We start from the raw sequence: 16,175 nt of genomic DNA on the forward strand, positions 1-16,175 counted from the left end.
AGCACCATCAATATTTGATAGAAGAGAGGCAGGTTGGCTCTTGGCACTACCTGCTGGTTTGTCAGCTACTAAGGGAGTTTGACTCATTTGTATGACTAGAGATGAAAAAATTGGACCGCCACGGAGGCTGAGACCAAGAGAAGATCTCTGTGCCCGTGTGAGCACACTAGCCGGCTCTTCCACCTGCTTCAACCCGTCGCGGGAGGCAACTACAAGAGTGGAAGGAGGGGCCTGTGGAATGGTGCTTATTGTGATGAGGTTAACCTTGGGGAATGTAAACTCCTGCTAGTTCTGGCTTGTGGTTGCAAATGAGGAAGCAAGTTTATTGGGCAGTCCTTACTATAGTGATCCTTAGCTTCAAGGCAGTGTCGGCAAGGAGGGGACCCTTCGGGCAACAGACATTTGCTCTGATAATGTCCATACTCCCCGCACCTGTAGCACAAAATTGGCCTATTGGAGGGGCGAGGTGGTCTCGGCCCTTGCTGCATGGGGCCGGATGCTGAAGTATAAAAGCTTTGGGGGACTGAAGGAGTACTAGCATGATAAAAGCTGGGGGATACCTTGCATAGCTTGCATAGGAGGTGTTGTCAGCAGACGTGGCATCGGGTTTTTATGGCCATAGGGTGAAACCATGTTGGATGCAGTTGCTATCCCTTGTTGGAGAGAAGGACCTAGACTTTGTTGTATTTGCCGCAATCCCTCGATATAGTAGCAATCCTTGTCTTCGTGCCCCGACTTTTCGCAGAAGTGGCAATAAGCCCGAAGGGGACAGTTCCATGGAGGATGTCCTGGAGAGCGACACGAGCTGCACCATACCATAGCCTTAGTCTCCTGATGAGACCGAAGCTCTTGTAGCTCTCTCTTGATTTGATCCAAAGCCTCAAGATGTGGTGGTTTCTCCTGTCGAAGAGAGATTGATTTCTCCTCTTGAAGAGCGCGTTGTAGTTTTAGGGCTTCAAGTTCTCTATGTAAAGAAGTCAATGGATCAGCGGGACTTTCCGAAAACATAGAGGGGGTCTCTATGTGAGGGGAGTTGTTGAAAAGCTTCCTAGGCCCCTCTATCCTAGTAGTAGCTGCGATGAACTTCTCCAGAGTGGCGTCGGGTAGGAGATTCTCTCGGAGTTTTTGTTGAGAAGTTTTGCGAAGCGCCTTCTCTACCCACTTCTTAACCCTAAATTCACCGGGTTGTTGGGGAAGCTTGGCAACCAGAGACTTGGTTTTAGTCATAAGTTCTGCAAAAGTCTCCTCTGGCTGGAGCACCATGTTGGCCAACTCATCCAAAACCTTTTCCTGGTAGTCACCTGGCCTGAATGCTGCACAGAATTGTTGTCTTAAGGCTGCCCAAGTTGCAAAATGGTTCTCTGTAGACTGGTTGTACCATTTGCCTGCTAAGCCATCCAAGGTAGATGGAAAGAGTACCAAATAAGCATCTTCTCTATTAAGACCACGACCCCTACAGAGAGATACAAACCTCCTTGCATGGTCGTGAGCATCTTCTGAAGAGAGTCCTTTGAAGGTAGGGAACTTGATGTTTACATTGGCCAAAACAATAGCCAACGCCTCCATGGCCCCTTGCTCAAGAGCCCGTCGCTCAATAGCCTGCTGTAACAGAATAAGAGAGAGCTTTACTGGGGAAGGTAATCTGGTGGAGGAATGGGTGATGTCGTATGTGGAGGTATGGGTGATGAGGTCGATGGACTTCTACTAGGTACCAAGGGTCGTCTTCTGGTGTAGTACTTCAAAGGACTCGGTAGCGTGCTTTGACGCTCGACTAACCGCCTTGTATGTGTCATGCAGCGATCACCAATCCAACCAAGCTTTGGACAAGAAAACCTTTAACTGGCTGAAGACAGATCTAGACTCTACTAGACCAGGCAAGTGACTAGGACCAAGAACAAGGAGGACTAGACCAAGTTGAGGAAGGACTAGTCCAGGGACAAGGGCTGGTTGAACTAGGGCGAGAGAGGACTAGACCACTTGGACCAGGGCGAGAGGAGACCAGACCAGCAGACTACACAGTGCAAGGCAAGGTAGGCGAAGCTAGGTAAAAACCACTAGCTTCACCGTTTGTATTCTCAACAGAGAGTGAGACTTCAGTTGAGGTCCCACCGTGATCGCCAAAATGAGAGCACCTGTAGCGCAGATAGTGTGTCGTTCTCTCTACAGTGGGTGCTCCTCAGTGCAATGTGCGTGAAAATCTCACTCAAAACAGACTGAAAACAAAGGAACAATAGACGACAACTGAGCTCATAGAGACACAACAACAGCAGACCACAACAAATGACTCAACTATCTCAAAGAACTGATACAGACTCTGGCGTGGCAGCACACTCAGCTTCAGCCCAGGACTCACAGGTACAATGGGATATCGAGGCTCAGATGTGCAGGGATGGTGAAGACGTGCTGTGTGTATAGACTCGCTACTCCTAACAACGACGCTGGACCATAGAGCTAGATGATAATCCGATGACCCAACAACTGCTACTCATATGTACAACCATAAAGAGCCACCAACGGCTCGTAAACGTCAACCATCTAAATCTATCCCCAACTGAGTGGTGGTGACCGGGCCATGATGTCCACTAGACCACCGTCCGTATCCCCTGCCACGTGTCACTTCCCAGCCAAGAGAGTCCGTCCAGTCCAGTGTGAACCAGCCTCGGCCAACTGTACTAATTGTGTTTTGTGAAAGTGACACTCTAGCCTGCTACACCCTCCCATATTGTCTACACATTGTACTGCTTAGTTCACACATTTCACGCCTTTCACCTTACACACCTATCAGCTTAGTTTAGGACTCCGTAGTATTTATATTTTGTTATCCTAGTTTAATTTATTTTGTTAATCTGACTTTGTATCAAATACACCGCATTGTAACTTTTTGGTCTCATAGGTCATTTGGCCTTTTGAAGACGTTAATATAACATTTCATTCTCTCTCTCTCTCTCTCTCTCTCTCTCTCTCTCTCTACATTAAAAGCATCAGAAGTCTATGTATATTGTTGGATGAAAAGAACTTGTATTGCATTTTCAGCCCCATGCTGACACGTAACTTCAGGCCCCTGAAAAGTTGTCAACTAGTGAGAATAGTGTGCAAGTATTGCAAAAAGATAAGACACCACTACATCTCACGTGTGTAATTAAGGACTACCATATCAGAACTTGATTTTGATTTCCTAGTGGAGCTTTAATCTAGCGACGTAACAACTTTGGCTTTGCAACTAGATCAAACTAGAGACAATCACATGTCCACACAAAGGAAAGTAGTAGGTTATAGGCTTGTTTTATCTCCTAGAAAACAAGACAAGACTTCTTAAAGATGCATCATTGCTCAAGAAAAAAAGATGTTTAAATTGACTTTCAAAGATATGATTGACTTCGCAACAAATCTTGAAACATAAGTAATGGATGTGTCGGAGTTGCACCTGCCAACAATGGCATGCTCATCATCCCATAAGTCCCTCCAAAATCAAAACTGTAGACGTCTGAATGAGAGAAATTGGAGCTTGAATTGCGTCACTTGTTTTGATAGTATTGTGAATGATGGAAAGACTAACAAAATGTGCTCTTTGAAAATTTTCAAATGCTAATGATGGTCGTATTCAGATTGCACATTACAGTCTCAATAAGATAGAGAAAGACACAAAGAATACTCTATTAAGCTTCGTCAAGCCACATGTGGTCAAGAAAAATCTCTATCCTTATCGTGAAGAGATGCCAATAGGCTCTATGATGCATGCATCGATTTTGTTTTTTTCCCGTTGATACTTCTGGGCATGGACTATGAGAAACTAACGTTCCACAATGGAACAATATGGATGTGTGTTGATTCGGACGACTGGCTGAGCTCACGCATGCAACGACCGATGAAAAAGGAGTACTAGTGGTTGTGTGTCAAGCTGATGATCATGCAATGGTTTGAGAGGTCAGAGGTACTATTGGAGGACCTCGCGAACATGGTAGTGTGCAAGACACCACTTTGCAAGAAGCAGAACAAAATTGTGTGCTCATTGCTCGTCTCAGTAATGAAGAAGGGGCAACCACGCTAGCAAAATCCATTGAGTTGCCATGAGAGGACACCTAGTTCGTCCCACTAGACGAGGGTGACTGGACAAAACAAAAAGATGACACGCCATTGCGAGGTAAAATGTCGCATTTTGAAACACTAAGAGTTCTAGTTTTGCATTTTCATTTGAGCATGTTTGATTTTGCAAGAGGTATAGAATGCATGCATGGCCTTGTGTGGCAATTGCTCACTCTGCACACACAAGGGCAGCACCTTATATTCTTACAAAATTCTCAATGTTTAGAAATTGTTTAAATTTCTTGTCTTTAATTGAATTGGCTACATTGTGTGTGTGTGTGTGTGTGTGTGTGTGTGTGTGTGTGTGTGTGAGAGAGAGAGAGAGAGAGAGAGAGAGAGAGAGAGATGTGCAATGCTTTATGAATTTTTCGTATTTAGTTAAATTGATGAAAATGCAAAAAATAAAGAGAGTGAAAGAAAGAGTGAGATAGAGATGTATGGAGATGAGAATGTGTGTGTGTGTGTGTGTGTGTGTGTGTGTGTGTGTGTGTGTGTGAGAGAGAGAGAGATGTGCAATGCTCTAAGAACTTGTGTAACATTTTCAATTTACAATAAAGTCGTTTATGAAGTTGGTAGGGACCTATAGACAGAGAGAAAGAGCGAGATAAAGATGTTTAGACATGTGCATAGAGCTAGGGAGATAGTGTGATAGTTGTATAGGTGTAGAGGATTATATGTAAAAGAGAGGGGGTGAAGAGAAAGATAAATAGGTAGGTAGAGAGAGAGAGAGAGAGAGAGAGAGAGAGATAGTTCTATTATCGTCCTCGGAGGTCAAATATGATCTATGGACCAAATGAACATGTCACGTGGTGTGAGTGGAAGTCAGAAGTGACCCTCGAGGCTCAAAAATGGCTGAAATGAGCGTCGCAATAGAGAGTCCACATCGTGGTTGGGAAAGCAAGGTATGTAGGGAGAGCTCATGGCTGAATATATGGGAAAAAGAGGACCTAATGTGGTCAAAAGCTAAGCACTCAAGTAGTGTGTGGTACTCACTCTCTCGCACTTGACGAGGTCATAAGGTGCAAAGTTGGTGAGACTCCTCGCCAGTGCCCTAACGTTCTGTCTCGCAGCGTAGAGAATGGGAGCTAAGACGAATGGAGGCAATTGTGCGGATCGCACTCAACGGGATGGGCTCAAGAATGTAGCGATGGGTTCGGTTATTTCGTTCAGAGAAGAAAAGAGATTTGTAGTTTGGAGCAATGTGTGAGAGAAAGAGAGAGATAGAGAGAGAGAGGATATTAAGAGGGTGAAGGAAAAGTTTGAAGAGAGATATGTACAGGTACATAGAGAGAGAAGAAGAAGAAGATTATTTTAACATCGTAAGAAACTATCCCAAGAGACCTTAAAGATCTATCCGACAAGGAGAGAGAGAGAGAGATGGAGGGAGGGAGACAAGAATATGGAGCGAGCTATTTGAAGGAGCTTTTCTTGATACTTGTTTGGAGCAACCTTTTTCATTGGCATTGGTTAGTTTAGCAATAGCTAGAAAAAGCTCCCTCTAAAGCTCGTTGCAAAAGCTCGCTTCAACCCTCTACAGGCATGGAACCATATGAGGATAATGAAAGACAGTACTTGGGCAAAGTATTGTCAAAAAATTTGGAATGCCTTTTTTTCCCATTGCTTCTTTTTGAAAGATTGCTTTTGTAGAGCAGTTTTGTTGTGGCTTACCGAAAGAGATCCATAGTACAACTTAAAGCAAAAATTTAAGAGTGTTGAGAAGCTCGTGAAACATGCGAAGCATGAATTTTCCATGCATTCAAGCTCCTTGACTCACCCAACAAACAAGCTAGTGCCCAAATCAACAACTTTTTATCCATCTAAAAATCTTGAAATTGAGCAATTAGCCTCATTTTATGGGGAGCTAAACAAGAGAGGCGTGGGAGAGGTTTTGGAACTCCTAGAAATATGAGACAAAAATTGGAGGAAGATTAAAACGTCAAGATCCTAGAGAATAGACAAATCAGAGAGTAAAAGACAAACGGGTAGGCATTATTAGAAGAAATGAAAACATGTGAGCACAATATCAATGTTGTTGAGATTAGTACAATCGCAATTTCATTACAAGACTTTTTGCAAAACAGGAAATCTTATCAAAACAAAGCTTCATAACCAACTAATTACTGGATGCTTTCACGAGAATCTCTAAAGAGGGATCATACATAGAAGAGTTTAACTTTGGAGAAGCAATAGACCTATATAGAAAGAGAGCAAAAATGACGACACGTTACCTTTCATTTGTTGTGCTCTTCAATTACGCATATGATTCATCTCTAATATTGAAGGTGGGTTTCCCTTTTAGGTCTTCAATTGGGTGAGGGTGAGGCTCGACAAGTATAGCTCTTCAAGGATGTTCTCTCTTCCTTTCTATTTTGTTGTCTTTCTACATGTATGTGTGTGTGTGTAAGCTTCACACACACACACAAAGCTTACACGTGTGCGCGTGCGCGCACGCACGCGCTTCTATGTATGTATCGTGTGTGCATGAATGCTCGACTTTCGTATATGTAGCTGAATAGATGGGCATGATCGTTTCTTGAAATTGGTCTATAATGGTACAGCCATGTCACCCCCAAAAGTTGAAGATTAGGTGGATGTCGTGCTCAAATAGGCTAAAGTTCTCTCTCTCTCTCTCTCTCTCTCTCTCCATGGCAATATCTCTATGCAAACTGAAACTTGTTTTTCTCAACTTTCTTTTTAGCAAATCATTGTTTTTCTCAGCTTTCAATTTTTCTGGTTTGCAAATTCTTTATTCCAAAACAACATTGGTCCAGAAAAATTCAATTGATGCATCTATGTGGCATTTTCCATTGGCTCAATGCTTACCCTGAAATCATGGACAAATTTCTTACAGCTCCTTATGGATTGAGATTTGGAAAATGCAGTTTATCAAAGTCGAAATTCTTGGTAAGAGGAGTATGAAAAACACATGGGTTGCAAGTTATCATGGACGGAGATCTCAGTAGATGTGAATTCAAGTACTGTCCATTTTTCTATATTTGTTTGGCTGCGTTTGACAATTCAAGGAACAAAAATACGAGTCCTCTTTTCTCAGAGAACAAAAAATTTGCTAGGCCTTTTTCCGACCAATGAGTCGTAAAAAACTAAGCAAAGTTTGGGACCAAGGGGGGTTATTCCATTGACATGCAAAAAATGTGTTGGTGGTCAGAAATTTGCATTTATGGATCAATTATACTGCCTGCACGCACACACAGAGCTTTATTAACATCTTCTATAGGCCGAAGTCGGCCTATGAGACAAAACCATATACATGTGTGTATCCTATGGATATCCAAAAAGAATAAAAGTGCTGAAAAAAAATGATACAAACTACTTAAGGTGGCTGCGATAATCTCATCAGAGGTGGAGTGAGGACATGGATGTGAAAAAACTATATGCTCAGGGAATACAACAATGATATGCAAAACTATCTCAATCCGGTACCACACTCGGGGTGGAGAGAGAGAGAGAGAGAGAGAGAGAGAGAGAGAGAGAGAGAGAGAGAGAGAGAGAGAGAGAGATTCAAACTCAACACTTAAATCTCTTTTCCTCCAGGAGGTTTATTATTAGCTTGAAAGTCAACAATAAACACATTGGGGGTTTGGTACAAAACTAGCTCCATCTGGCACCAAACTGGGGGTGGAGAGAGAGAGAGAGAGAGAGAGAGAGAGAGAGAGAGAGAGAGAGAGAGAGAGAGAGAGATTTCTTGCATACACAATCATTGTTCGGGTATAGAAATATTCACAAGTCAAAAGCATCAATTTTGAGAGCAAGTTGATCAGAGCTCTCTACAGGAGGAGCATAACGAGATCAAGCCACACACACACACACTCTTGGTGCAGAAGTTTCTGTCGATTACAACAATGTACAAGCTATGGCCACCCTAAATAGGTAAAGCCATGTAAGAAAGATAAAATTAATTATCAAAGACCTCAAACTGCTGAAGAGAATAGTCCCCCAAATGGGAGCTCAGTGTAGATGCGTGCGCGCACACCCCTCCTGCCCACATTGCAGATTGCAATCTACGCAACACTTGAGCTTTTGCATTCAAGGTCTGCGATTCTCTGTTCTGTTCTTTTCACAGACTCCTTGAACATGGATATTAGCTGCAAAAGTACAGAAAGATCTTAACAGCAGTTCTCAACAAAAAAGCTTGGAAACATTTACCAAGATGACAATTTATTACAATTGAAGGATTTAAACTAAATTCTTCCAATTTGTCTGTTTTCTTACCCCTTAAATTTTAGAGGAAAAACTTGAAATTTTTAGGTTACTGCATCAAGTTTTTTGCAAGCTTTTTACAAACACTGCTTGACAACATGCCACAAATCATCCTTGTCCGCATGTTGTTATCTCACAGTTAGGTGGCATGGTCTCCTACCACGAGGATTCATACTAGACTGGATACATAATACGTCACTGGATGGTCGCAGTATTGTACTGTGGACGATGACTTCAAGTCAAAACAGGATTTTAGGACACTACTTCTTGGGAAAAAAAGGACCAACCCTGCTGCTCTCTATCCCCTGCTGCTCTGGAAAAAAAGGACCAACTTCTAAGGCTGTATTATCCCATCTTCAAATCAAAGTTTCTGGATCCTTCAAACGCGCAATGGGAATTTTTATTGTAAGTGGCAATCTATTGAGGAACCACAAAGTACACAACTGCATCAGCTCACAAAAGACTTAAGATTCTAGGTGATTCTCTTAATGCTATCGGTCTCTGCCACTTTTGAGACAAAATTCGAAGCCTTCAAAGGCTTCCCATGTGAATGGCACTCACTACATACCGTTGGAAGATCTCAGAAATTACCACTATATCTTTATCATTTATGACAATGACCGTCCTTCTGCAGATGATATGCACAAGGCTTTTTGACAGCTCATTGATGATTGCTAACATGACAACTGGATGAAACTCTCTTCGCCCTGTTTACTTACAAACTAGAGAGAAATATGCTCATCACCTCAACATAGAAGAGAGAGAAGGGGGCAAGAGAGTAAGCCTATCTAACCGAGCACGTGAGCATCAACTGTTCCCCTGCCAAGAGCACCTGGCTATGCACACATCTATAGAGAGCCGCTGATCCAAGCATTTGAAAACCCCATCCTGTGTAAAATGCCCTCTAAGAAATCCCAATCAACTCTGTCGTAAGCCTTCTCCAGATCGAGGAGTATCACAAGATCCTCGCCTCGAGGACGCGCGAGGGCCGATGCCTCCCAAAAGGTAAAGATGTTGTCAAGGATACTGCGCTTCTTGACAAATTCTATCTAGGTCTCACGAATAATGTCTCAAGAAGCGGCCGAATCGTCAAACTGAGAGCCTTTGCTAAGATTTTGTAGGCTGAGTTGAGAATCGTGATGGGCCGCCACTGCCGAATCTCATCCAAGGAACCACCCTCCTTGGGGATAAGATAAGTCAAACCCTCACTCGTGCTGTCAGGCATCTCACCAGTGTGCAAAATGTGTTGGTAGGCGTTGCAAAGATCCAAACCAAGCACCTCCCAATCATAGTCATAGGAGACCCAACGACAGTAGGCTTTTTGGCGGGGACGCGGGACGGGGGGGCAGAGGGGTCCCTCACATGGGACGCAAAGGGGACGTGTTCCGGAATGCGCGTCCCCGGTGACACAAGCGAGAGGGACGTGGGGAGGGGACGGGCAGGTCTAAATTTTGCCAAGAGACAAGGGATGGGGGACCATATATGCCAATGTTCCTCACTAGACTCTAGTTATCCACTCTTCACTTGTCCATCATTATCTTTTGCCCTTTGAGTATAATGATTGATCACAATTTCACCGCGTCAACGTGCACGGTGCGTGCGCGCCGCATACTTATCATGTGTCATATTTTGGTATTATGACTGCAAAAACCACTTTTTCTTTGCAATCTTGTGCTCATAGTGTTGTCTAGTATACGCTTTTTCAACACATATCCCTTGGCCCATCCCCCGTCCCCTGTTTTGCCACGTCTCTGTCCCCGAGACCTGCCACGTGTTCAAGACCAATCCCTGTCCCCATGTGACTATGCAGTACTCCAAGAAAAAGTTGGGAATCAAACCATCCTCCCTTGGGCAGTTACCTCGACGGAGTGCCTTGAGGGCCTCATGGAGCTCCTCTAGCTGGAGAGGCATCTTTAGTATCTGACGCATCTCCTCAGTAACTAGGCAAGGCATCTGTGCCCAAACCTGCTCTCTACATGCATCCCAACGCTCTATGGCTCAGATGAAAGCAACTCTTAGTAAGAGTCGGTACCAACTGTACGCATATCCTCGGGCTATGAAGCAACTCACCCATCCGGTCTCCTCAACTGGCTAACACTAGTACGCACATGGTGAGGCCCCACAGTCTCAAAGAACTCCGCAATAACTCTGTCGCCCATCTGGTTCCACTGAGATGCCTACCCATGAAATGCAAACTCATGACCTCACTCCTCAATGGCGATCATCTCCTGTCGAGCCTGCTGCATCTGCTCCTCCACCGAAGGATTGCCTGGGTGGCGCTCCTGCATCCGTTGTATGGAAGCAATGCCCCGTTTGAGATGCTTCTCCTCCTCCTTGGCAGGAGCCAAGCGAGCTGCAACCTCCCGGAGGAAGAAGCAACTAACCTCAGCAAGTCTAGTGGCCACTCTACTAGTAAAGGTGCCTTGAGTGCCCAAACTCTTGGTGCAGAGTGTCACCACCCGCTCTCTAATCTCTGTGTCCAAAAGAATCCTCTCGGAGATGCGTAGCATCGCACTCCCACTCCTCTGTCTATCTGTCACAGTAAGAATCACTGGCGCATGATCTGAAACTGTGGTCCCTGCTAAAATGCAAACAAATCCTCCCATTTCATAGATGCGGTCACTGGCATAGAAGCGATCTATCTGAGATAGATTAAATCCTCCTACTCTACGGCCAGAGCAAGAAAAAGATAAGCTGTCAGGGAGCCGCACAAAGCCTGCATGCTGCCACACATCTGAAATCCTCAAAGTCATACATAAGCGTGCCCAAGCTGTCAACTCAGCCCCGTGCACAGTAGCATGGTTACCTCCAATCCTATCAGAGAGGTCCTCTAACATGTGGAAGTCTCCCCTGACACACCACTGCTCTACATGCGGCAAAGACTCTACAATATGCAACCAAAACTCAGCTTGTGCACTAGCCACATTGGCCGTATAGATGTTCCGGAAGCCCATGAGGCAACCATGAACCTGCATAGTAATCCACTGGACCCTACCTGGCACAATAATACCTTTGTCCACAATGGCTTGTTGCCATGAGTCCGCAATAGTCATACATACACCTCCCTGGATGCCTCCATGCCCAAAAGCAGTTGACCAAAAGGTCTCATAGTGGCCACGCAAAATCCAACCACATCGCCGAATGCGGCTCTATATCAATTATACCCCCCCACAAGGCATCTCTCTAGCTCCCGACGCAAGTGACCCCTCTGACGTTGCAATTGGGGCCCGCCTAAACCCAACACATTCCATGAGACAATCCTCATGGGATCAATAAGAAAAGACCGATGCTGCAACAACAGCCAACCTCTCTATCTTCGAAGCCAGCTTGGATGGGAAGTAATCTGCATCCGAACTACCTCTAGATAGGGGCATCTGAAGTGACTGCTCCATCGAGGCCCAAGTAGAGTGTGCAGTCCGTATGGTTACATCCTCTATCCAAGAATCCTCATGTACAAATACATGGCAAGGAGGGCTCTGAGTGTCTACAGAAAAGTGCACCACAATGTGCCTACATCATGCTGCATCCAGTGGCGTCACATTGAACTTGGCTAGAGGCCAAAGTGTCTGTATCAAGTCTGTCACCCCCACGTCCCGTGTGTGTTGAGAGGACTCTAGAGCTTGGACCTCTAGCCAATCAATAGTTGAGTGCAAGGTCCACTGTGTGATCTCTGCCACACAATGAAAAGGAGAAGCCGACTATTGTATCCAGAGCCTCCGTGCCTTTGGCTGCTAGAAAGAGGATCTGAACTCGAAAGCAAGCTGCCTCCAAGTCAGGGGATGGGTCACCGAGGAAACGGGTGAAGCTGTAGTCAAAACTGGTCAGTCCACGAGGGACTGCTGCAAAAGGAAAGACCTATACAAGAAGTGTCATTCTCGAGTAGGGCTGTCCTTCGAGCCATTCAGCTCGTAGCGAAAGTGCTACCCACTGAGCGGCGAGCCGCGGATGAATGTCCAGTCCCCTGTGTTGAAGGGGGAGTATGGGATGGGTCGGGTGATGAGGCTAAGGTCCCATCTGGGGAGAGGGGGTTAGCGGGGTGGAGGCAGCGGATCAGAGGGCTCGGTAGGCCGGGGGAGGAGACTCCTCATGGGGATCCTGCTGCAAAGGGTCGAATCAGTTTCTTGTGGGAACCCAATGCTGCTAGGCTACAGGAGGTCGGCCATCAGGGGGGACAGCTTGGCTAGTCCCTCCCTATCGATGGCGGTCTTGCACCTGGCGGGTCGCTGGCCTTTGTCAAAGTGCCAGCCTGTGTGTCTTGGGTACCTGTCTGCTGTGCAATTTCAGCCCTGAGGGGCTGAGCCTGCGTTGTGGGTCGAGATCTTCTGTAAGGACAGGCCTTCGCAAAGTGGCTCATCTGTTTGCAAATGAAGCACTGGTTTGGGAGTCTTGAGTACTCCACCTTCTAGCATAGCCACCCGCCACTCACCCTAGGTAAAAGGACCACCTTCAGGAGAGTACGAGTGTCTCATACCAGAACGCGTACTGTAGGAATACCTACCACTATTGTAGTTGCCGTGCGTGGGGTCTCTAAGACTGTTTCGATCTCGCAAAAAATCATGGAAAGAAGCAAGAGAAACTCTCTCCTCAGGCCGGGAAGTAGACCGAGATAGGCAGATCTGCTTCCTCGACAAGAACATCAGAAGCGAGGTCAAAACCATGGTGCAACTATCGGAAATGAGTCCTAACGGCTTGGATGGCCAGTGGGCTAATCGAGATGACTTTGGCAGCCATCTCGGGAGTCGCAAACTCGGTTTGATGGTGTCCTCGCCTGAGAAGCTGTTTGTCGATGATCTTTCCCCCCTCCGCTAGGAGATGGGTTTGGAGCAGGTCACATACCTCGCCACGGCTAGGTCAACTGCCAATGATCTTGTAGATAACAGAGGTGGCATGTAGGCGCTCCACCTTTGCTGCAAGACTCGCTTGCTCTGCTAGCAACAGAGCAAGTCGGATGGTGGGGTCGGCGGGGTCAAGCAAGGGGGCTTCCTATGAGTCCCTCTGGGACGGAGCAAGAGCCTCCATCTGTGTCTGCTACTGTGAGGAAGTCGGCGTTAGGCGTTTTCCTGTTGGCGTGGATGGAGACCAAAACAATAGAAAAGACCACCAATGGCGAAGAGGCTGAAGAAAGAAAGGGGGGAAGGGGGGGGAGCCTCTCGCGATAGCGAGCGAAGCAACAACAACGAGCATCGACTTGACATATTTAAAAAGGAATTGTTAAAATCTCTTGAAAAAAAAAATACAATGTTGCAAGAGTTTTTCGAAAAGTTTAATAGAGAGATGTTCTCGACTTTCCAGAAGACGGGGTTCGGAGGAGGGTCATCCTCAAAGCAAAAAGAAAGACGGATTCTAGAGAATGTGTATTGTCTACACGGCTCCACGATAGTGGATTGTCTGTTAACCTGCGGAAAACCAAGGTTACGGTGTTTTACACCACACAACAGTGGGTCAGGAGGTCAGCACCCACATATGTCTAAGACACAGTGGAGTATACAGATGCATACACCTATCTTTGGGGTAGTCTTCAATGGACTGGTGTTTTCATTGAGGAGAGCAACAGAGACTAGATTGACGAGAGCTTATGCAGCCTTGGGAGGATTGGAGAAGATATGTTCGCAGGTTCAGTTTCAAGGACCTCCAACAAAGCTGTTGTTTTCTGACACTCTAGTGGCTTCAGCTATGCTTTCTGGGGTTCAGAATTAAGGACCCTCAGTGGACCACCATAGAAGGTTTGGTAGCACTGATATATGGAGATGTATGGAGAGGCCTCTAGTCTCTACATCTCTTGGCTGATTCAGGCTAAGGCCTCAATGCCACATGAGATTATTCGAGCCGAGCTAGCTTCCCCCCCTCTTGTAGTTCAAGCCCTTATGTTATGTCCCGCTCTTGGGAGAGGGGATCTAGCCCAGACACCGTCGGGATGGGCGTCCAGTCTCCTGGCGGACGTAGTGTGAACATGGCCAGTGTGGCCGGCCATTATTATAGAAGGGAGGCCAAGGCCTCATTTGCAGTTATCGACCCCCACTGGCTGAGTGCCAGTGGTTAGCCCGCGAGGCTAGGAGTGCACGAGGTCACCTCGAGGAGGTGAGGCCAGGTGGTAAGGGACGCTCGGTCTTATAGGTGCACGCCTACGTCCTCGGACGCTGGCCCCAGCACAAGGGAGCTGCCGGATGGTGGCTATGGTCGGGTGGTTTGTCCGACGCGTGTCTGTAGGCGGTCCGTGTAGCCGGGAGATCCACTCTCCACTTTCGTTTCATGGTATCAGAGCCGGCTTGGCTGCACGAAGGACTGTTGCACACCTACGGGCTGGTTAGAGTCGGATAATTACCATTTCATGCAATTATTGATGAATTAACTATTTAATTGAGTGTTTTCTTCTCGTGAGCATGTTTGCAGGTGAAATTTAATGAGCTGCTCGTTGATTTTTTACAAAATTCAGCAATTTAACAAGGCAAACTGCTGAAAATCAGAGGATTTTTATTGAATTTACAGGTTTTCGATGAAAATCAATGTATTTATCATTAATTTGCTGGTTTTAGATTAAAATTCAATATTTTGTAACTTTTCAATCTCCTTCTCTGTGCGAAGCGCAGAGAGAAATGAAATGAAATGAAATGTTACATTAACGTCTTCAAAAGGCCAAAATGACCTATGAGACCAATCAGTTACAAAATAGTGAATCTAATACCATGTCTGGGTACAAAAGAACTAGAAAAGAACTAGAAGTGGAACAAAATACTACTACTACTACTACAATCTAAAACTACGTGGGTGTAGCAGCTCATACAATAGGTACCCAGTAAACTGGATGTAACAGTGTGTGAAACAAAGATGGAAGAAATGGTGAGGATCCATCCTCATCTGCACTCTGGATGTCGAGAGACTATGGCTCGAATCTTCTGTTGTAGTCTCCGTCGATGCTGTGTAGCTCCTCTCCTCAGTCGCGGTCGTCTGTATCTCTGTAGCTCCAATGCTCGGTCGATGAGAGTGCCAGTAGTGGTCGAATGAGTGTGGGACGAGCTCTGCAGTGGTGGCTGCTCCTCTGGTTGTCCCATATCTAGTGAAAAGAAATCTGTAATGTGTTTCTGGGACTGCCTCTCTCTAGCTCTCCCCAGTAAAGTGTCTCTATACTTGTGTAACTCAAGTAGATATAGTCCAAGACATCTCTGATCCTCATAACTCATGACCCTAGATAGAGGACCAAAACCCTCTCTGAATAAGCAGTGGAAACGCCCCCGTATCTCATAGAACACTGTGCAATGACATATGTAGTGCAACTCTGTCTCTGGCTCTCTCTGGCATAATCGGCATATCCTGCTGTCTGCTGGTATCCCTCTGAATCTACCAGTCTCAATCTCGAGCTGATGTGAGGATGTGCGTATCTGACCAATGGCACAACGCAAACCATGAGACATATGTGTGTCCATGTAGCTGGGTCGAATCACAAACCCATCTCCTGTGAGGTGGAGAAGATGCTCTCTATAGAAAGCCATCTTCGTGCTCAACTCCTGAGGCGGCTCTATCCATGTCGTCCTGGTGTCGAGCTGGATCAGGTCCTGACGAATGAGTCTAGTGATCTCCACCCGTGTAAGAGACAGCGAGGGTGCCTGAAGAGAATACTGGAAAGGGGGCAACCGATCCATGGTGAAGCCATGCGTCTGAAACCATGAAGTCATCTGTGCATACCAGCATGAAGTGTCCCCCTGTAGAGCTAACTGTCTGGAAGACTCAAGGGCCAGTCTAGCATATCTGTCTCTAGTAGTATCCCATAGGCTGTGCACAAAGGACACTGATCTGGTAAGCGCCTCAATCTCCATGGGGGGGGCAGCTAGCTCTGCTCGAATGATCGCGTGAGGTACGGAGGCCTTGGCTCTAATCAA

At 46.0% G+C, this 16,175-nt stretch overlaps 1 protein-coding gene across 3 annotated transcripts in view; it reads right to left on the minus strand.

Moving 5' to 3' along the window:
- Positions 1–7,723: 7,723 nt before the first annotated feature.
- POP2 (Pyridoxal phosphate (PLP)-dependent transferases superfamily protein) overlaps positions 7,724–16,175 on the minus strand; it is a 155,999-nt gene continuing 147,547 nt past the window's right edge. For all 3 annotated transcript variants that reach the window (XR_015189080.1, XM_086519398.1, XM_086519399.1), the window contains one exon: positions 7,724–8,186. Coding sequence is in view for 2 of the 3 variants with exons in the window: in XM_086519398.1 (XP_086375524.1) it covers positions 8,103–8,186 (84 nt within the window). In the remaining variant the exon portion in view is untranslated. The remainder of the gene's footprint in view (positions 8,187–16,175) is intronic.

Source organism: Adiantum capillus-veneris, chromosome 9 (genome assembly GCF_014529385.1).
Source record: "Adiantum capillus-veneris isolate H3 chromosome 9, ASM1452938v2, whole genome shotgun sequence".
NCBI lineage: Eukaryota > Viridiplantae > Streptophyta > Polypodiopsida > Polypodiales > Pteridaceae > Adiantum > Adiantum capillus-veneris.